General features: G+C 40.8%; 1 protein-coding gene across 4 annotated transcripts in view; it reads left to right on the top strand.

Annotated features, from left to right (window-relative positions):
* The window catches only part of LOC125452341 (cullin-9), a 176803-nt gene that overhangs the window by 96590 nt on the left and 59615 nt on the right, over window positions 1-20598 (top strand). For all 4 annotated transcript variants that reach the window (XM_059645126.1, XM_059645123.1, XM_059645124.1 and 1 more), the window contains exons 15-20: window positions 2537-2708; window positions 5043-5148; window positions 5550-5645; window positions 5838-6013; window positions 17593-17726; window positions 19639-19824. In XM_059645126.1, coding sequence (XP_059501109.1) covers window positions 2537-2708; window positions 5043-5148; window positions 5550-5645; window positions 5838-6013; window positions 17593-17726; window positions 19639-19824 — 870 coding nt within the window. The remainder of the gene's footprint in view (window positions 1-2536; window positions 2709-5042; window positions 5149-5549; window positions 5646-5837; window positions 6014-17592; window positions 17727-19638; window positions 19825-20598) is intronic.

Genomic DNA, 20598 nt, shown 5'->3' with positions numbered 1-20598 from the left:
CAGTGCCACAAGGATGCCACCCGAAGGTTGCAGGAACAGCAACTCATATTCCGCTTGGGAACCCTGCAGCCCAATGGTGTCAATGTGGACTTCACCAGCTTCAAAATCGCCCCTTACCCCACCGCATCCCAAAACCAGCGCAGTTCGTCCCCTCCCCCCACTGCATCACACAACCAGCCCAGCCTGTCTCTGCCTCCCTAACCTGTTCTCCCTCTCACCCATCCCTTCCTCCCACCTCAAGCCACACCTCCATTTCCGACCTACTAACCTCATCCCACCTCCTTGACCTGTCCGTCTTCCCTGGACTGACCTATCCCCTCCCTACCTCCCCACCTATACTCTCCTCTCCACCTATCTTCTCTTCTCTCCATCTTTGGTCCGCCTCCCCCTCTCTCCCTATTTATTCCAGAACCCTCTCCCCATCCCCCTCTTCTGATGAAGGGTCTAGGCCCGAAACGTCAGCTTTTGTGCCCCTGAGATGCTGCTTGGCCTGCTGTGTTCATCCAGCTCCACACTTTTTGTTATCTTGGATTCCCCAGTTTCTGCAGTTCCCATTATCTCTGATGCAGTTAAATAGATGAGCTGATGTGATCAGTAGTAACTGGACAGGTATGAAATGCCATTGTTCATGCTATCAGTTTCAGTAGAAAATGCAATGAACAGTGCATTCATCACGAATGAGATGAAGCCAAAACTTAGTGTATTACAGTTTATTTGGAAATGCAAATTTATACACTATGTAAAAATAATATCTAGGTGGAAGAAAAGTGGCGAGAATCTTTTATGCCTAGGCCAAATAATCATAGACTTTTGCTAAAGCATAAATTAGGAGATGAAGAATCTGGGCAGGCCTTCAGCTGTACACATTCCTAATTTCCAGACTACACCAAGAATATTCAAACATTGCAAGCAGAGTAGAGGAGGGAGTCAACCTGATACCTGTCCTGTGTCATCTGACCTGTGAAGAGGGGTTCAGGTACCTGAATAGTTTACTCTGGGGAAGGGAATGCGTAAATGAAATTATACTTATTCTGAAGCAGGAAGATAAAATTGGAATCTAACAAGTTAGATTCTAACTAGTTAGAAAATGGAAAATGAGCATTAAACTGTGTAGAGGACGTCAGGATGTGGAATGTATGATATCAAGTGATAGGTAAATGGGCACATTATTGAAGACCGCATTGAATTGATGATTCACTGGGAAACAGAAGTGTTTATTATGGATTCTTGCCAGGTGGGTTACAATGACCTGCCTCTTGCAATACTTTCATTCTTAAAAAATTGCTTAAACCCTTCAATGTTTTCAGTTTGTGTAGCATTTTGTTGGAATTTCAATGATGACCTTAGATTGTGTGCATTTGCCTTGGGACACAGTAACTTACGTTGCTGGTTGCAGCTCTGGCCATGCAGCTATGCTGTTCGGAACCCAGCTCACCGATCAATGGCAGTACAACTGACCCCCTCCTGGTGATGGGCATTAAAATCTTTTGTCTATAGTACTTTCAGTGCCCTTGCTGCCCCCAGTGCTGCTTCCAGCTGATGTTTAACATGATGAAGTACTGATTCTTCAGCTGAGGAAAAGCATCCGATAATAAACAGCAGGAACGTTCCTTGCCCATGTTTGACCTTGTTAAGATTTTGTGGGGCCCAGAGTCCAGTATAAAAGTGTTGAAGACTCCATTGATACTTCCTCCCAAATGTATGACACTGTGCTATCTCTTCTGTTGGGTTTGCTGTGCTGTTGAGGTGGGACATAACTTGGGATGGTGGTTGCGATGCCTGAGATGTTAGTCATCCTCTCAGAATTATACTTTCTGGCTATATCAGACCTGTGGGACAGTTCTCCTCTCTTTGGCACAAGCTCCAATAAAGAAGTGGTTATAGGATACACGGTCCACTTTGTTTACATGTCGTGCTATAAGATGGGTGGTTTTTCCCATCCTTTCATTCTTTGACTTCTCAGTGGTGTTTGATACAACTGAATATATTGTCAGGTTTTTTTAAAAGGGCCTTTAATAGTCAAGTTCTTTGCTGTGAGTTTGGAGTCACCTGTAAGCCAGACCAGGTAAGGATTTTCTTAAAGGATATTAGTGAACCTGGTGCATTTTACAACAGTCTGGATGTAGCAAGCATTTGAACTGTGTTCACCTGAATGTGAAATGCCCAGTAAAAGTTAAGTAAAACCCCAGTTTATTACTATCTGTAGTGCATATTGGCTTCAATGTGACCAGTATTTTGGAGGACTGGTTTCAATATATTTAATCCAAATGACAGCTGATAATTATATTTGGGGAAGATTCATTTTCAGAATGCCTAGTGACAAGTGGTGAGTTGGATGAGGTAGTTTAGTCTTGGGATTTAAATGACACTGATTTAAACTAGGAAGTATCCAAAACCACTTATCCTGCTTTTTTTTTTTCCTGCTGACTTTGAAGTAGTTTGTTCAAACCTAATGCATTTGAAACCTGCTGAAATATTGCTTAGATTGATTCCCTGGCTGGTGGTTACTGTTCCTTTATTATTCTTCTTTGTATAGGTTCCAGTGTGGAGTTGAAAGAGGACAAGTGTTGGGAGAAAGTGGAGGTCTCCTCCAATCATCACAGAGCAACCAAGCTAACTGACAAGAACTCTAAAACATACTGGGAATCAAATGGCAGCACGGGGTCCCATTACATTAATATTTACATGCACAAAGGGGTAGTTATCAGGTAAGTGTTGAGGGCTTGGGTTTTATCACTAGGCTTTCCGCACTGCATGATGATACAGTAGTGCTTTGAAGTAGAATTACTTATGTGTCGTGCTTCTGAAAACACCTGAACAGCAGCTGACCTAGCTGGATTCCTTGAATTCACTGTGTAGTGATTACGTAGACCTGCAATCCTGTTAATCTGAATAAACACTTCATGTAGAACATGAGAGGTAGGAGCAGGCATCCCTGACGAACTGTTATTGAAAAATATTTTCAATAAATCTGTTTGGACACGTCATCATGCCCTTCCAAGATAGGTAGGCCTTGAACCAGGACCTTCTAGTCAGAGGTGGTCACCTATGGCAGTACCAGTACCTTGGAATCGAGGATGACTTCTGCCAGTTTAGATGAGTATTCACATGACTGAAGAACCCAATCTAGGACGCACATTATTCTGCAGTGAGGCTGCGTTATGTGGGAAAGTGGGATTAAGATCCCTGGATTGGCTTCTTTGTCCTTCCTCTGCTGCCACTGCACCTCTTTGCAATTGAGTTGTTGAGCTTTGGAGTGAGCTGGTGGCAGCTTGCTCTGCTCAGTTACTGGTCAATGCCTCTGCGATTTAGGACAATCTGGACCTTTGACCTTTGCCTTTGGCTGCTCTTTGAGAGTTGACCAGTGTAGAGCTGGGTGAAGAAAACCTGAAAGCCACACTTGACAGGCATCCAGTGCTTTGGCCTGCTAGCAAAGTTGGTTATTCAGGAGCAGGGGCTTCAATGTTGGTTGATGCAGATTCATGGAAGTTGCTCGTGTTGTTCCAGTGATCGTCCCTTTTGGCTGCCAGGATTTGACGTAGGCATCGTTGATGGAAGCCTTCAAGGGATCCTGCCACTGTGCCATAAGATCTCCCCTAGTACTACGAGTCAGCCTGTTTGACAGGAAATGGTACACCTCTGGGCAAGAAGGTGAGATCTGAGCCTAGACCTTCTAGCCCAGAGGAAGGACAGTACTAGAGAGCAATGAGACCCTGTGGATAAGTCCCAAAGCCTCATAACTTGCCACTTAAGTTCCAGTTAACTTTGTAAGGCTCTTGTGCAATGGTAGGGAAGCTGGATTTTAGGGACAAAAGTTCCACCTGTCCAAGAGGGTCTCAACATATTTGAACAGGTTAATTTACAAAAAAAAAATGGGCTTGTGGTGCCTATCTCTCAGCCACAAAATCTCACTTGTCTGGAGGTGTGTCAAAACATGTCTGATCAAGTTGATTAATTTTTTTTAATTCCAGGTCCCCTCTAGAATTAGAGGAAAAACTCCTTTATTCTTGTACTCCTGGCTGCTTGCAGTAAACACCATAATGCCATTTTCCTTATGTTCATGTGGTCCTGCATGCTAGCTTTCTTAACTTGATGTTGTGAGGAGGGGTCATGTTGGACTCAGTGTTAACTGTTTCTCTCCCCATGGATAGTGCCGCATGTGCTGAGTTTCTGTATCGCTTAGTTTTTATATCAGATGTCCAGCATCTGCAGCCATACCCCTTCAGTTGTAAATGAGCCTTTGGGTCCCTGATCAACCTTATTCCTCCCCTTACTGTCATTCAGTATTTATATACCCATGGAAGATTTTTGGGTTGCATGTATGTTAGCATTCACTCACTTCTCATACACTTTCTTTGTTGCATTTTTTAAATTTGCTGTCCCCTAAATGTTTCATTTTCAGACTCATCCTCACTTCTAATCTGCCTGACATCTGTCACACATGCCCCTTTCTTTGCATCATCTTGCCATCCTTAGCCTTGAAACCTAACAGAGCCCACAAAACTAAAGTTGATCTATTATTTCAAGTTGAACAAAGTGTATCTTTTTAGAGAAGTACACTCCTGTATTGTTAGAACAAGCACAGAGTCTTTTCGCTGTCATTCCAGAGACACACTATTGAAATGTTAGAAAACCTTTGCATTGGAAAAATCATATCTTTTCCACTTGCAAGGCTATAGATATCATATTGGAGGTAAATGTGAAGATTTACATTTCTATTCATTTGGCTAATGTAACTTTCAATGCATTTTAAATTGGTGCAAACCAGAACCATTTCTAAAAGTTACAATACATAATCATTTTCTCTGGGATAAGATTTCTGAAGCCATCCAAATCATCCATGTCACTTAATGGGCTTGGAAGATTACGAAAAGAGAACAAGAAAGGTCACTGTACCCCCAAATGATGTGTAGTTGAAATCCATATGGTGCTACCTGCTAGAGTTGAATGCTTTTGCAAAGATTAATAAGTTCATAATTGGTTTAAGAACATGTATACTGCATGCAGTTTACTGATGAGCAGTCTTTGACCTTGTGTTACAGACAGCTGACCTTGGTGGTTGCGAGCGAAGACTCTAGTTATATGCCGGCTCGTGTAGTGGTGATGGGTGGAGATGATCCCAGTAATATCAATACCGAACTAAATACAGTGAGTTACTGAGAGGAGCACCTTTCAGCTAGTGTGACAAATGCAAATAAATCTGGGGAGCATATTGTTGCAGCTTCCAGTGCAAAGCACCTTTCATATTTTGTTCAATAATCGCTTTATTCTCATCTCCTATGGATTCTTGTTAACTTGTAAGTGTCTGGTTCTTAAGTTCCATCGATGCATTAGCATGAATCCCTAAAATCTGATAAAACTACTGTTGAAAGGATAGGAGAATCCATCACTACTTCAAAATATTTCCTTCTCTGTGAAGTACTGAATGAATGTTTTCTGAGAGTTGGAGTCTTTTTAACAATTAGCATTTGGTTGTCTACAGTTGTGCAATGAAGAATTGCCTCTGTCATGAAAGACCAACCATTTGTTGACCCTGTCTTTATTTGCAGGTGAATGTGGCACCCACTGCCAGCCGTGTTTTACTGCTGGAAAATATGACCCGTTACTGGGCAATTATTCAAATTCGGATCAAGCGATGCCAGCAGGTAGATCCTTTGATTATATTGCAATATATTATTTGTATTATTATCAATGAAGTAGTAATGAAACATTTGCTTCATGTATTTTCCAATTTCTTTCTTTACTGAGGTTCGCACTTACTATGCAGTAATGTTATTTGAGTAGAGGAGCTGCAGCTGAGTTGCTATATCTCGTTAATCAATATTTCCTTAAATCAGGGAGGGATTGATACTCGTGTTCATGGATTCGAAGTTCTGGGACCAAAGCCAACCTTCTGGCCAGTTTTCAAAGAGCAGCTATGCTGCCGGACTTACCTCTTCTACACGACGAAGGCCCACACGTGGTGCCAGGAGATTCAGGAGGACAAAATGCAGTTGCTGCAGCTTTTCAATAAGTAAGTTACGCAGAGGGTATTGCACTGTAAAATATTAGCCGTTTGGAATCCATTCTTGCATAGTGGATTCATGCTAGACCACACCATGCACTCTTTTAAAATGCAAATAAGGGCTCTTGGCATTGGGAGTAATTAAATAGTCAGAGGATTGGTTAATGAACAAGGAGCAGATAATTGGATATATAATGCACTTTCAGTTTGGCAGGTGGTAAATTAAATGCCGCAGAAATCAGTGCTGGAACCTCAGGAATTTCCAATTTATATTAGAGTTATGGAGGCAGAGAATAAAGTATCAAAGTCCACTCCCACCAATCCTGATCTCTCTCCTCAGAGTCTTCATCTCCTCCCCTTCCATGCCATTCCACTTAGGCTGCACCCCCCTGCCCTGAAGTCTGAGTATACATAATTCACATGTCAGCAAGCACAGCCTTTGGGAAAGGCAACTGTGAAAAGAGCACAGATGCTACAGCCAGATGGGTAGAATTGCTAGGTAACTAGGTGATGGCTAAATATGAATGTTGAGAAATGTGAAGTTATTCACTTCTGTAAAAAAAAAGTAGAATATATTTTAAAAGATGAGAAGCTTTTAATGTTATTCCGGTTGACCTGAGTAAACGCCTACAAGGGACACAAAGATTGTACGGGTATTGCAAAAGCAATTGGGAAAACAAGTAAGGCCTTGGCCTTTGCAAAGGGCTTGAAGGACATGAGAAAGAGATCTTCTACAGTTGTACAAAACTTCGGTGATCCAAAATTTTATTAATTGTATATTCCTGTTTTTGGAAACAATTGAGAGCATTATAAGCCATCATTTAGGATTATTTAAGGATAGTTCAGGGAAGATTGTCTTACTACCACGATTGAAATTTGAGAGAAAGTAATAAGGAGGATTTGAGTGGATTGTAGTTGATGGTTACTGTAGGTAGAATTTTGCAAGGCCTTTAACAAAATCTTGCACAGACTGGCTTAAAAAGGAATAAAAATCCATCGGATCTTGGAAATAGAGCGCACAGAATACAAAATTGACTCAGCAGGAAACAAAGGGTATTTTGTGACCACGAGGCCCTACTTATATTAACGATTGAGCAATAAATTTGTGGTTATGATGCCAGAATTGATCTTGTAGTGGTTAATGAGGAAGGTATACATCATTTTGAAATTCCAAACCACATGTCCTGACTTGGAAATATCTCATCATTCCACTCCTATTGATGTGCCAGAATCCTGGAACACTCTAGCTAGCAGCACTATGCGTGCCCCTATCCGCCAAGGAATTCAGTGGTTCAAGTAGAAAGCTCACCGCCTCTGGGGCAAATAGGCATGGGTTATTAATGCTGGCCTAGCCTGTGATACCCAGCCCATGAACTTTTAGACTCCTTTGAGGTAACTTAGTTAGAATTGTTAAAAATATTTTCTCCCTTACTCAGGAGCAACCACTTTTACTTATCTAGCATCAGCTAGAAAGCCTCAGAATTGCCCACACATTAACTAAGAATGACCTTCCTTTTACCAAATAATGGGGGGTTCCCACAATCACAAGAAAAATATCAATCCCATGCCTTTTAACCAGAGCTTAATGCACAACTGTTTACTTTGTTTGCTAGGAAAATTCTCCCAAAGGAAACAAAATCCAAATACTCTCCAGGAAATTTTCCCTCTGTGTTTTGAAAGAAGTCACCATAATAACAGAAAACAGGGGGTTCTGCTATAACATGTGAATTGGCTTTTACACGATTGAAGATTGGGGAATGTTATTATGTTGGCTATAATGCAATTCCATCGAGTAGGCACCTTGCTGTCAGGAGCCCTTTGCTGATCATACCTGCAGTGTACTTGTATAATGCTGTGATTCTGAGAGTCCCAGAGAAATTCTCCCTGCTAGCCTTCACTGAAACTGAAAAGTAAGAAGCCAGCAGGTATGTTATCAGGCACAGTAGAGTGTAGGGTACCTGGGTACAACATGAGGCCCCAGCAGCCTATTTAAGTAATTAGTCAGATCCTTGTTGACTTATGTTTCAACTTGATTTTCCACCTTTTGCTCCATATCCCTGAATACCCTTGTCATGTGATAAGGTCACTGAAGGAGTCTGAGTTGCTGTGTCACTGTACAGGTATGTATATGTCACATTCTGGAACTATGGATAGTAGTGGTAGAGCCTCCAGTGTTCTTTTAGTCACGCAGTTGACCAGGAATCTCTCCCAGTCTTAGTGTGCTACTGGCAGTACTGGAAGAATTTGCCGATTGAGTTTCGACCTTTTTGATCGTATTGTGAACGCCCCTTCCCTGCCATTGAGTTCTGAGCCAGGACTTGAATCAAGATCCGAGTTCTGGATATTTTATTTCAGAGGGAGACACCTGATTGTTGTAGGAAAGGAAGTAAACTAATAATTATGTTGTAAGACATGGGAGAAAGTCAGTTGCTGATGCTGACAGTTTAGAAGAGTTAGAGATAAGTTGATTGAAGCATTGGAGATCATGAAATTTATTGATAGGTAGAGGATGTATTTTTTGGGAGAACCTGGAACCAGGAGTCACTATTAGTGTTCCCTCTAACTTTTTTTTTCTACATGGGCCTCAAGTCAATGCTGTGTTGCACATTGGCACGCTGATTGCCTTGTGCAGAATGTCAGCGACTGCACATACGGCCCTTTAAAAATCAGAGGTCATCTGTTTAAAGCTTTTCCCCTGAGGGTCATGAGACTTTGGAACTTCTAAAAAGGTGTTGTAAGTGGGGTTCTTAAATCAAAAGGGAATTTCTCTAATTTTTGCTAATTTTAGTTAAGCTCTTGATTTTTTTAAAAGAAAAGTAAAAACATTAGTTAGATCAAGATGAGTCTCAAAGGTTGTATGAAAATACCACAGTGAACTTAGGTTTATAAGAAAGTTATCTGAGGTTTAAAAGAGACCCTGATCAATTGCATCGATGGGTTGAAGAGTGGCAGATAGAGTTTAATTTGGATAAATGTGGTTTATTACATTTGGTAAATCGAACAAGGGTAGGACTTATCCAGTTAATGTTCGGGTCCTGGATAGAACTATCGTACAGAGAGACCTAGGGATTCAAGGATTTAGTTTTTTGAAAGTTGCTTCACAGGTGAAGAAGGTGTTCAGCATGTTTGCCTTTGTTGACTATAAGAGTTGGGACATTATGTTGAGGTTCTACAGGACATAGACTACTTTTGAAGGACTGTGTGCTGTTCTGGCTGCAATAAGTAGGATATTTTAAATAGAGAGTGTTCAGAAAAGATTTACAAGGATGTTGATGGGACTGAAGGGTTTGAGTTATGGAGGGACAGGTTGGATAGGCTGGGACTATTTTTGCTGGCACATAGGAATTTAATGGGTGACCTTTTAGGGGTTGAAAAAATGTCATGAGGGAAAGAGATAAGGTCAACAGTTTAAAATATTTTCCCTGGAGTAAGTGAGTTCAAAAGTATTTTCATTTATTCATGGGATGAGGGCATCGCTAGTTATGCCAGCATTTATTGCCCATCTCTAATTGCCTATCATGCAATTAAGAGTCAACCACATTGCCAGAAGACACAATTTTAAGGTGAGAATAAAAGATTTAAAAGGGACCTGAGCGACAACTTTTTCGCACAGAGGGTGGTTCATGTGTGGAATTAATTGCCAGAGGAAGTGGTAGATGCAGGTGCAGTTACAATATTTAAGAGACATCTGGGCAGGTGCACGAAGAGGAAAGGTTTAAAGCGAAATGGGCCAAACGTAGGTGAGGACTAGTTAGACCGAAGGATCTGTTTCTACCCTGTATGACTAATGGCAACTTTCCCATTATATAGATACACAGCTTTCATTATTTAATTTTCTGCACTAGACAAGATTCTAAGGACCAATCAAAACACATTTTTCAGGTGATGCGCAATCATCTTTTTACCAAATTCTTTAAAGATTTTCACCTCTTCTACGTAGTTTCATTAAAAGGGTATTGTTGAGAACTTGGTTAGAGTACTTATGAAGTAAAAGACAGAATGTTAGAATTTGTTTGTGAAAATGAAAGGGGGAAGAGTGTGTGGTCCCTTTAAGGGGGTAATGTGTTTTTCTAAACTTGAAGATTAAAAAAGACTGCAAGTAGTTGCAGATGCACAAATAGTTCTGAAGTTCAAGCATGTGTAGCAGTTGGCTGTGTGGTTGGTAAACTAGGCTTGTTTTGACGTTAAGGAAACATGCTTGAGTATCGGCTAATTAATTCAATTGGCCCTAGATACCAAAACCTAATTAAATTTCATTCTGTTGGTGTATTCAACCTAGGACCAATCCTTTTATAAGAAAATTGACAGGTCATCAAGGGTATATAAGAAGAGAGTTTTTGAAAATCAGTGTAAGAGTGAACTGCCATCTTAGCAAAACTCTGGCTTTTGCAGAAATCTTTAAGCTCTGTAAGCACCATCTAAAAGGTACTGTGGTACTCTTGGCTAATATTCCTGACACCGTCCGATGAAGGAGGAACTCATAACTGAAGAATAGTGGAAAAAGCGTGGAACTTTCTGGAAGATGCATCCTGATTCTAGTTTTGAGAGTCTAAGTTTTAATTTATTTTTCTCATTACTTTGGTTTATGTAAGTGGGACTTGTATTTATTAGAACAGTGCGTCGTTAGAATTTATTCAGTTCAGGAATAGTTAGTAGCTAAAGGGGAATTGTTTGGTTTGTTAGTAGGTCTGTTAATTTGTTTACTGTTAGATAAATTGTTGCTTATAAAGTGAGTATCAGGGATTTCTTTCATTTTACTTCTCCCTTATAACCGATTGGGAAGTGATAGGCACGTTACACTATTTTTCCAATTTCCTTTAGCAGATCACGAGGCAAGGTGAGGGGAGCTTCTCTGGGTGTTTCGGTTTTAATTATCAGAGGGGTTTTACATATCCCCCACAACAGATTGGGAGCTCGAGTCCAGGATCTGGCCAGTTTGTGTATAAGATCTGAACGGATTTAGACAGATTTGAGTAGATTTGGGCTGCGAAAGGCCGTAGCAGATTTAGACAGGCTTGGGGATTAGTGTCCTAGATCTTTAAATAAAACTTAAGTGAGAAGTGGAAAATCTGTTTAATTTAGGTTATTTGCCGACTGGGACAACACCAAAATCCTGGGACAAGCTAAGTAGAGACAGGCATGGGAATTCCTAGAAGCCAGGCACTCCTCCAAGCATGCTATTAATAAACACACAGAACTCAACCCCATATACACTCCACTACAAGGAAAAGGTGAGGCAGTCCAGCTCACTGGACTCCAGAATTTAAAAACACACCAACGCTTCATCGGAGGCTGCACTGAGCGTGGTAGCGAGAGGTCTGCGGAACAACAAACCAGCTTGGAGAGCCAACCAACTTCTTCAACCACAACCTGAGCTACAAATCTATTGCAAAACCTTAGGCTCTTAACATTGCTTAAGGGGTTCTGAGGTTTGAGGATACTTCCCAGATTTGCCAGGAAAGTTTAGAAGGACAGTGGAAAGATGTATGTTTAGACATAACATACAGGTTTGATTTGGGTTTAACTAGGGACAAGAGGAAAACTGAAATTGCAATAGAGCTTGCCAAGCATTTAGGAATACCAGAGAAATAGTCAAGTGCAGCGGACTTGGGAAAAAATTAAAGCAAAGGAGACAACTGGAGTTAGAGAATGAAAGGAAGAAGAGATGGTTTGAAATAGTTAAAAGCAGAAGAGAAAGAACAGGAAAGAAGATTCCTAGCTAGGAGAAAAGAGGGGATAAAAATGAGAGTTGGGAAGATGAAGTTGGAACTTGAAACAAAAAGACTTCAAATGACCTAGGTAAAAGTACCAGATAGAAGTGATGATGTGTAACCTCATTGTAGCCAACAGTCTGGTTAGGATATTTACAAATATGCCCAAACACTACCAACATTCAATGACACAGATGTGGAAGCCTTTTTCATTTCTTTTGAGAAATTCGCTAAACAAATGAACTGATCAGATACTCTGTGGGTGATGTAATTCAGACCAAGTTAGTAGAGAAAAACCGACTTCCAGAAATAAGAACTCCTGTTGAGAAATAGAAAGTTACCAAAGTAAGAAGAGTTGCAGAGATAGCGGATGAATATGCATTCGTGCATAAATTCAAACCCAGCTTGTGATAGCAATTTCATTCTGTGAGGGATAGAAATTGGGGGGAAAAGGGAGATCCTTGAATGAAAAAGACAAAGTAGATCGCTTCTTCTGATGAAGGATCTAGGCCCGAAACATCAGCTTTTGTGCTCCTAAGATGCTGCTTGGCCTGCTGTGTTCGTCCAACTCCACACTTAGTTATCTTCGTTTAGACCAGTTTACCGTATGTGAAACTAGAAACTCAAGAGGGTAAAAAGGGGGCAAAAGGCCTTGGGGTATTTCCACTTTAATAGAGGGGGTTCGTATGAAGTTACAATGTCGGTGGATTAAGGGAGGTAGTGGGGAAAAGCATGTGGTAAAAGAGGCTAAACCAGGGGGATTAGTTGAAACCGTGAAGGAAATCCCAAGACAAACCAAACTGCAGGAGAGTGCACAGCCTCGTCACAGGCTCAATACTAAGATAGTGCCCAATCTCTTCAAAGACTTCACCTGTGTGGGTAAGGTTTTCTCAGGAAGAACGGGGGTTGAGTGGGGGGGGTGTGTGGAAGAAAATAAAGAAGCTAAAATATTGAGAGATCTGGGATCTGGTCTGTCTTTAATAGTAAGAGATGAAAATGTACGCACTCATTCTGAAATGTTAACCAAGAGAGTGATAATCTGTTGAATAAATGGAGCGAGATTTTGCATTCCATTCTGTGTAAGATAAGGCTGGAAAGCCAATCAAGACCGAGGAAGTAGCAGTAGGTGTGATTTGAACAAGTGTCTACTCCAGGAATTCTAGGTTCTCAAACAACCTGGCTGGATCAAAGGTGGGAGTGATTCCCCTTGTCGTGGAGAAGCCTAAAGAAAATCAGGGAACTGAAGAGTTAAAAGGGAACTAACTACATAATAGAACATAGAACGTAGCACAGTATAGGCCCCTTAGCCCACAACGTTGTGCTGAACTTTTACCCTAAAAAGCTGAGTGGTGACCAGATCTCACTCATAGGTCAAAGCAAGAAGGAACACCAAAAAGGAAGACACAGGATTTGAGATTCAGTTAGCTGACACCCTGTTCGACAAAATGGTAAAAGAAAAGCCTAAACAAGTAGAGGATTAGACCGAGGTGTTTAGTTCTGAAAGCCTAGTAGAGTTACAAGAAAAAGATGAGTCAGTGAAGGATCTGTATCATTAAGCCTGGAATCAGAATGTTATTACGTTATAGAAACCTAAGGTGGAAATGGAGACCTCAGCAGGTTCGTGCAGAGGAGAAATGGATGGAAGTTCACCAGATTGTGTTGCTGGTGGCATACAGACAAGAAGTATTGCAGGTAGCCCCTGTAGGAGGTCATCTAGGAGTGAGGAAGACTCAGTCAAAGATTCAAAGGCATATCTATCGGCCTGGATTACAGAAAGATGTGGTTGAAATTCGTGGCACCTGTCATATGTGTCAGATGGTAGGAAAGCCACAGGCAGTAATAAAACCAGCGCGTTAATATCAATTCCCACATTTGTAGAACCTTTCACGCTGGCTATGATTTTGTGTAGGTCGCATCCCTAAAACCACGAGTGGGAACCAGAATGGGTACCCTATGAACACAGTCCGCCGATTCCTCAGCAATAAACCCAAACAAACAGACAAAACGGGCTCAGAAATCATAATCACTCTCCCCTACATCAAAGACATTTCTGAAATGACTGCCAGACTACTTGGACCTCTTGGCATCAGGGTAGCCCACAAACCCACCAACGCACTAAAACAGCAGCTGATGAATTTAAAAGACCCCATACAGACAATAAACAAAAGAAACATCATCTACAAAATACCTTGCAAGAACTGTGACAAACACTACATTGGACAAACTGGCAGAAAGCTAGCCACCAGAATACATGAACATCAACTAGCCACAAAATGACATGACCCACTATCACTCGTATCCTTACACACAGATGAGGAAGGACACCACTTTGATTGGGTCAACACATCCATCCTAGGACAAGCCAAACAGAGACATGCATGAGAATTCCTAGAGGCATGGCATTCCAACCAGAACTCCATCAACAAACACATTGATTTGGAGCCAATCTACCATCCCCTGAGAAAAAAAACAGGAAATGACACCACCAATGCAGGAAATGACATCACCAACCCAAGGAAACCTAACTAGATAAATAGAAAGCGGGACATAACACCAGCGCTTCGTCGGAGGCTCACTGATGATGTTACCTAGAACGGTGATGAAACGTCTGAAAACTAATCTTCCAGCTCAGCGAGCAAACTCACATCCAGTATTTGCTGTCCATAATGGATTTATCTATCAGATTTCCAGAGGCAATTCCTGTACAGAATGTCAAGGCAAAAACGGTTGTGGAGGAGTTGCTTGCTTTCTTTACCCATTAAGGGCTACCCGTGGGGATTCCATTAGACCAAGGGTCCATTTTTACTGCCACATTGTTTAAGGAGGTCATAGATTGTTTAGGCATCCAACACTTCAAATCAAGTGCATACCATCCTCAATCCCAGGGAGCATTGGAAAGGTGGCGGCAGACCCGAAAGACCATGCTGAAAGTTTGTTGTCAGGATTACCAAATGATTGGGATAAAGGTATCCCATTTATGTTATTTGCTATTAGAGATGGTCCAATTGAATTGCTATTCAGACAAGTAGTACTAGGGCCTTTACAATTAGTTAAGGAGAAATTGATAGGCCCAAAGGCAGAGATCTCACAGTCATGTTGTGTATCTGTGATGAGAGAAAGATTAAACCCAGGTGAATTAGCTAGATGATATTTGAAGGTGGCACAACATCTAATGAAGCAAGTAGCAGAGAAGAAATTAAAAATTCATATGTTTGCCTTTGGGGATAAAGCATTGGTGGTGTTACCCGTGGTAGGAGGTCCCTTAAAAGCAAGGTTTAGTGGTCCCTACCAGATTGAGAAGTCAAGTCAAGTGAATTGTCTTTTAAAGATGCCAGCTAGGAAAAAGCTTTTTTGGGTATTTCATGTGAATATGTTGAAACCTTAATACGATAGTGAAAGGGAACTGGAGAAACAAGTATTGGTTATTGCCACTGAGAGTCAGGAATCAAATTCAGATGATTCAGATTTTGATGTGTCTGATAATAAGTTAAATAACGGGGAAGTCCTGAATGAATGGGATAGGATTGTGAGCTGCCTGTCTCAGAAGCAGAGAACTGTTGCAGCACTATGAGGACACATGTAGAACTATAATGGGAAAGACTAATACCATAGTCCATGAGGTTGACACAAGGAATGCTGTTCTGATAAAACAATACCCATGCAGGCTTAATCCTCTCAAAGCAACACGGTTTCAGATAGAAGTGGAAGTGATGCTGCTAGAAGACATCGTTGAGTCAAGATGAGTGGAACTTGTCGATTGGCTCCCAAACCTGACAGCACTGCTTCTGCGTAGATTATCCGAAGGTCATCACTGTGACTAAATCAGACTCGTACCCAATTCCGAAAGTTAGACCTACTTTGTGGTTACTGGCAAGTACCTTAGGAGGTTTCTGTATTTGTAACCCCAATGGAATGAAGAATGCACCAGCCACTTTCCAAAGACTTCTCAACAGAGTTGTGACATGATGGCCTAATTGTGCTGTCTGTTCATGGAAAGATTGCATGATGCATTTGGCAGAGCTCTTTGAAGGACTATGGAAGGCAAAACTGGTCGTAAATTTAGCAAAAACTGAATTTGTGAAGGCAGAAGTAACACTCTCAGGACACAGCGTTGGACACGGAAGGATGACGCCAAGGAACCTAAAGACGAAGGCCATCGAGGAATTTCTCAAAGAAGGAAGTGCTACTTTTTTTTAGGACTGAGCGGATTCTGCAGGAAATTTGTACCAAATTTTAGTAACATTGATGGATTTGCTGAAGACAGATACAAACTTTCAGTGCACAGAACAATGCCAGGAGACATTTGAAAATGTAAAAGCAATGTTAACCACCACACCAATTTTAGCCACTCCAAATTTCTTGAAACCCTTTAAAGTTGCCCTGGCCACAAGCGCTGTCAGGATTGGAGCTGTGTTGTTATGATTATGGCATTGAGAGGCTAATTGATTAATTTTGAAAGAAAGTTGATATCCATCAGAAAATATTCAACTGTTGAAAAAGGGTTATTGAGCTTGGTACCGGCCTGACAACAATTTAATGTTATATTGCAAACAATGCATCAGACATGGTTGTGTGAAACTAATCACAACCCTGTGACGTTTTTGGGAGGATTTAAAGACAAGAACACCAGCCTATTTTGTTGGAGTCTTATGTTAAGAGCACTTAATTTACAGATTTTCATGACTTGCAATACGTACAATGTTATTGTGATTGCATTATTGTGGATTTCAAAGATAGTGTATAAGAAAGAAATGGTAGCATTCAATGTTTTATGTGTACATATAGAATTAATATAAAATGTGTAACTTTGAGTTAATGTAATATAGATTTTAGTCATAAGGGTGTTGAGATTTAGAAAAAGAAAACGAAGCCGTCTTTTGATTTTTTTTTTAAAGGGGGAGGTGTTGTGAAACTGGGTAGAGTACTTGTGAATTAGACAGGATGTTAGAATTTGTTGCAAAAAAGATAGTTGTGGGGGGAGAGTGGTCCTTTTTAAGAGGTAAGATGCTTTTTAAAGCTTGGAGACAAAAAATGGCTGCAGGCAGCTGTGGATGTGGAGATAACTCTGAAATCGAAGCATCTGTGTCAATTGGCTGTGTGGTTGGCAAACTAGGCTTGTTTTGGTGTTAAGGAAATGTGCTTGAATATCAACCAATTAATTCAATTGTCCCTAGATCCCAAAATCCAATTGAGTTTCAATCTGATGATATTGACTACCTAGGACCCAACCCTATTATAAGAAAGTTGACAGGTTATCAAGGTTATATAAGAAGAGGGTTTTTTTTTCCTTTGAAGATGCATGTCAGAGCAAACTGCAATCGAAAGAGCAAGGCTGACACTCACCAACGTCTTTAGCCTCTGAATAAGCACCATCTAGAAGATACTGTTGCACTCTTTGCTAATATTCCTGACGCGTGGTTTCATTGAAGAAGGAATCGCTGACTGAAGAATAGTGGGAAAGGCATAGAACATTCCAGAAGATGCATCCTGACTCTAGTTTTGAGAGCCTAAGTTTTAGTGGGGGGAATTGTTTGGTTTGTAAGTAGGTCTGTTAATTTGTTCACTGTTTGATATATATTGTTACTTGTTGTTTACAAAGCGAGTATCAGGGATTTCTTCCATTTAACCTCTTGTTTGTAACCAATTTGGAAGTGATAGGCAGGTTGTACCATTTTTTCTATTTCCTTTAGCAGATTGTGAAGTGAGCTTTTCTGGGCATTTTGGTTTTAAATATCAGAGGGGTTCACCATATCGTCTGTAACAATATAACCAATGATTTCTGTCACTCTGTAATAGGTTAGTGTAATCCTAAGAAAATACCTTGAATCTATCATGAATATTTACATGGTGAGTTAGATTACTTTTGTGTTTTTGCAGGTTAAACAGTGCTTTACGTCATGAGCAGATGTTTGCTGATCGTTTCCTTCCAGATGCAGAAGCAGCTGAAGCTTTGGGACGAACTTGTTGGGAGGCTTTGATCAATCCCATTGTATTCAGTATCACAGCTTTGGGTATGTATCGTAAGCTTAGGTTGTGCACCAGAGCTGTATAGCACATGAACGTATAAGCGATGTCATTTTAATTTTCTTTCGTAATTCTCATGTGCAGTATGTTTCCTGGTAATGGATGTTGATGATAATTGTCAACTAACTGTGAAATAAGAATAACATATCTGGTTATGAAGAAGTAAAGTTATTAGCCACAATAGGGCCTCTCCATTGACTTAAAAGGGAATTTTTTAGTGGTAAAGACTCAGCCAGTGAAATGGTGTGTTTCTATGCTGTGGGAATCTAACATTGTTTTATCATTTGTGTGAAAAGAACACACAAATTGAGGTAATTGAAGAAATGTTCTTTTCCCAATTGAAGTGTTTTGCCACTGAATATTATCTATCCCACAACTGATAAAGGCAAGTTTACTATATGCCACCTTAGCCAACCTATTAACTTATCCTGTTGCTTTTGGGGATTTGTGGGTAAGCATCCCAAGATGTCACTGAACTTCCTAGGCATAGAGGTCTACAGCACAGGAAAAGGTCTTTTGGCCCATCAAGTCTGTGCAACTCAAAGCAAGCATATAACTATTTTCAGGCACTTTGGCCCACAGTCATATACACTTTGACATTGCACGTGCATCTCTAAATACTGCTTGACTGTCCTGATGGTTTCTGCCTCTGCCACCCTCGTAGGCAGTGTGTTCAAGATTCCTACCACCCTCTGTGTAAAAAAAAAAAAAAAAGTTCCTTGAATTCCCTCTAAGCCCAGGCAATATTCTGGTAAATTCTGAAAGAACTGAGAATGCTGCAGATCCGAGACACAATAAAAATTGTTGGAAATACTCAGCAGGTCTGGCAGCATCTGTGGAGAGAAATCAGAGTTAACGGTTTCAGATCGAGTGACCTGAAACATTACCTCTGATTTTTCTCCACATATACTGCCAGACCTGTTGAGCTTTTTCCATTAATTCCTCTTTTTGATTCTGGGTAACTCCCTCTGCACCCTGTCCAGTGTTGTTACATCCCTGCTGTAATCACTTTTTAGCAATGGCTGAACCAAGTTTTGTATAGTTCTGGCACTACCTGCCTGCTGTTAAACTTTGCTTTGGCTAATAGGGAAAAGTATCCCATGTTCCTCCTCAAGCACTTTATCTTGGGAAAAGGCACCTGCCATTCACCTTATCAATACCCCTCATGAGTTGACAAAACTTTGAAAGGTCATCTCTCAACCTTCTACACTCCAGTGAATGAAGTCCCAGGTATCCAGCCCCGACTAATTCAAACCCTCCGTTCCCAGCAACATCCTGGCAAATCTCCTCTGAACTCTCTCCAGTTTAATAATATCCACATGTAACAGGGCACCCAGAACTGCCTTCATAATCACCCTATCTATATGTGATGCAGACTTCAAGGAATTATGTACCTGACCCCTGAGGTGTCTCTGTTCTACAATACTACGAAGGGCCAACTTTTAATTGTATAAGTCTTGCCTTTGTTTTACAAAAATGTAATACCTCGCATTTATCCAAATTAAACTCCATCTGCCCATTAAGCCCATGCACTGTTAGCACTCTTTAGGCCATTGACCTAGTTGATCAATATCTCTTTGTAATCTTGGATAACTACCTTCACTGAGATAGCAAGAACTGCAGATGCTGGAATCCGAGATAACAAAGGGTTTGCAGTAGGTTTATAAATCGCTGAGATAACCACCTTCACTGTTTGTCCTGCCTGAGTACATCACCACCTGCTTACCCAGATTGATTTCCAGGTTAGTGAGGCTCCCCCCCCACTTTTGCCTTCATATTCATTGAATGCAGTTTGTGACAACGTGGTTTTCTGAATGGCAAAGATTTAGCAGATCGGTTACCTCTAAATTGTTGTCTTTTACATTTGTTTTGATACGGTGTCAATTTGTCTTGCTTTAGACTATACTAATCCAAGCCCATTATCCTGGCTGCTGAGTGAATATCTGGAGAATTCAGAAGTTTCGAAGCGGGGCAAAGGCCGAGCAACCATCTTTAATTCCAGGGTTCGGCGCCTTTGCCACCTTCTGGTTCATGTAGATACCAGTCGGATTGAAATAGAAGACATAAAGCCAGCTGCTAAACCTGGTAAGAGTACTGGTCATAAATAAAACTCGCTGTATTTTGAGGTTCAATGATTTATTACAAACTGAAATGAAGTTTAAGAAAGGAAGAGAGCAAACTTGCACTGATGTTGCCCTTTAAGTTCTTGTGTGACCTGAGGTGCTTCATGTAAGTAAACTATTTTGAAGTGCTGTCACTGTGAGCATGCCTTAGTATGCTACCCACCCAAATACCAGCATTGCCCCCATGCTGCAGTACCTCAGTTTATCTATTGCCATCAAGATCAGGCATGGAATGGCTTTTATGCCAAAAATACTGCAATCACAATTATCTTGTAGAGCAGAATTTGAATATTTACACATGTCACTCTTAACAAATTCACCAATGAGATATGTCGCATTTACGTTTTAGACCGGAAAATTAAGCTATCTGGCTCAGAGTAATTTGGAGGAAACAGTATTACAAAGTTGATTACAGATCATTAACATGATAGGGGTTTTCAATAGTTCTATCAATTGGCACATACTATGGAGTTGCCTGCTCCTAACTAAGTTTGGGTACTGACATGGCTGGTTTGAGTTGGTTTGGCTTGTACTCATTGGAGTTTAGAAGAATGAGAGGAGTCCTTACTGAAACAAACAAGGTCCTTATTTGGATTAAAGTAGTTGTTTCCTCTTCTGAGAGAGATTGGAACAGGGACATAATCTCGGAATAAGGAGTCACACGTTTAAGATGGATGAGGGGGAGTAGAGTTATCAACTGAAAGGCCTACTGCTTCTACATCTTACACTCTTAATA

The sequence above is a fragment of the Stegostoma tigrinum genome, chromosome 4 (genome assembly GCF_030684315.1).
Source record: "Stegostoma tigrinum isolate sSteTig4 chromosome 4, sSteTig4.hap1, whole genome shotgun sequence".
Taxonomy (NCBI): Eukaryota; Metazoa; Chordata; class Chondrichthyes; order Orectolobiformes; family Stegostomatidae; genus Stegostoma; species Stegostoma tigrinum.
The sequence above is the reverse complement of the archived record's forward strand: the minus strand, read 5'-3'. Positions and strand labels throughout refer to the sequence as shown.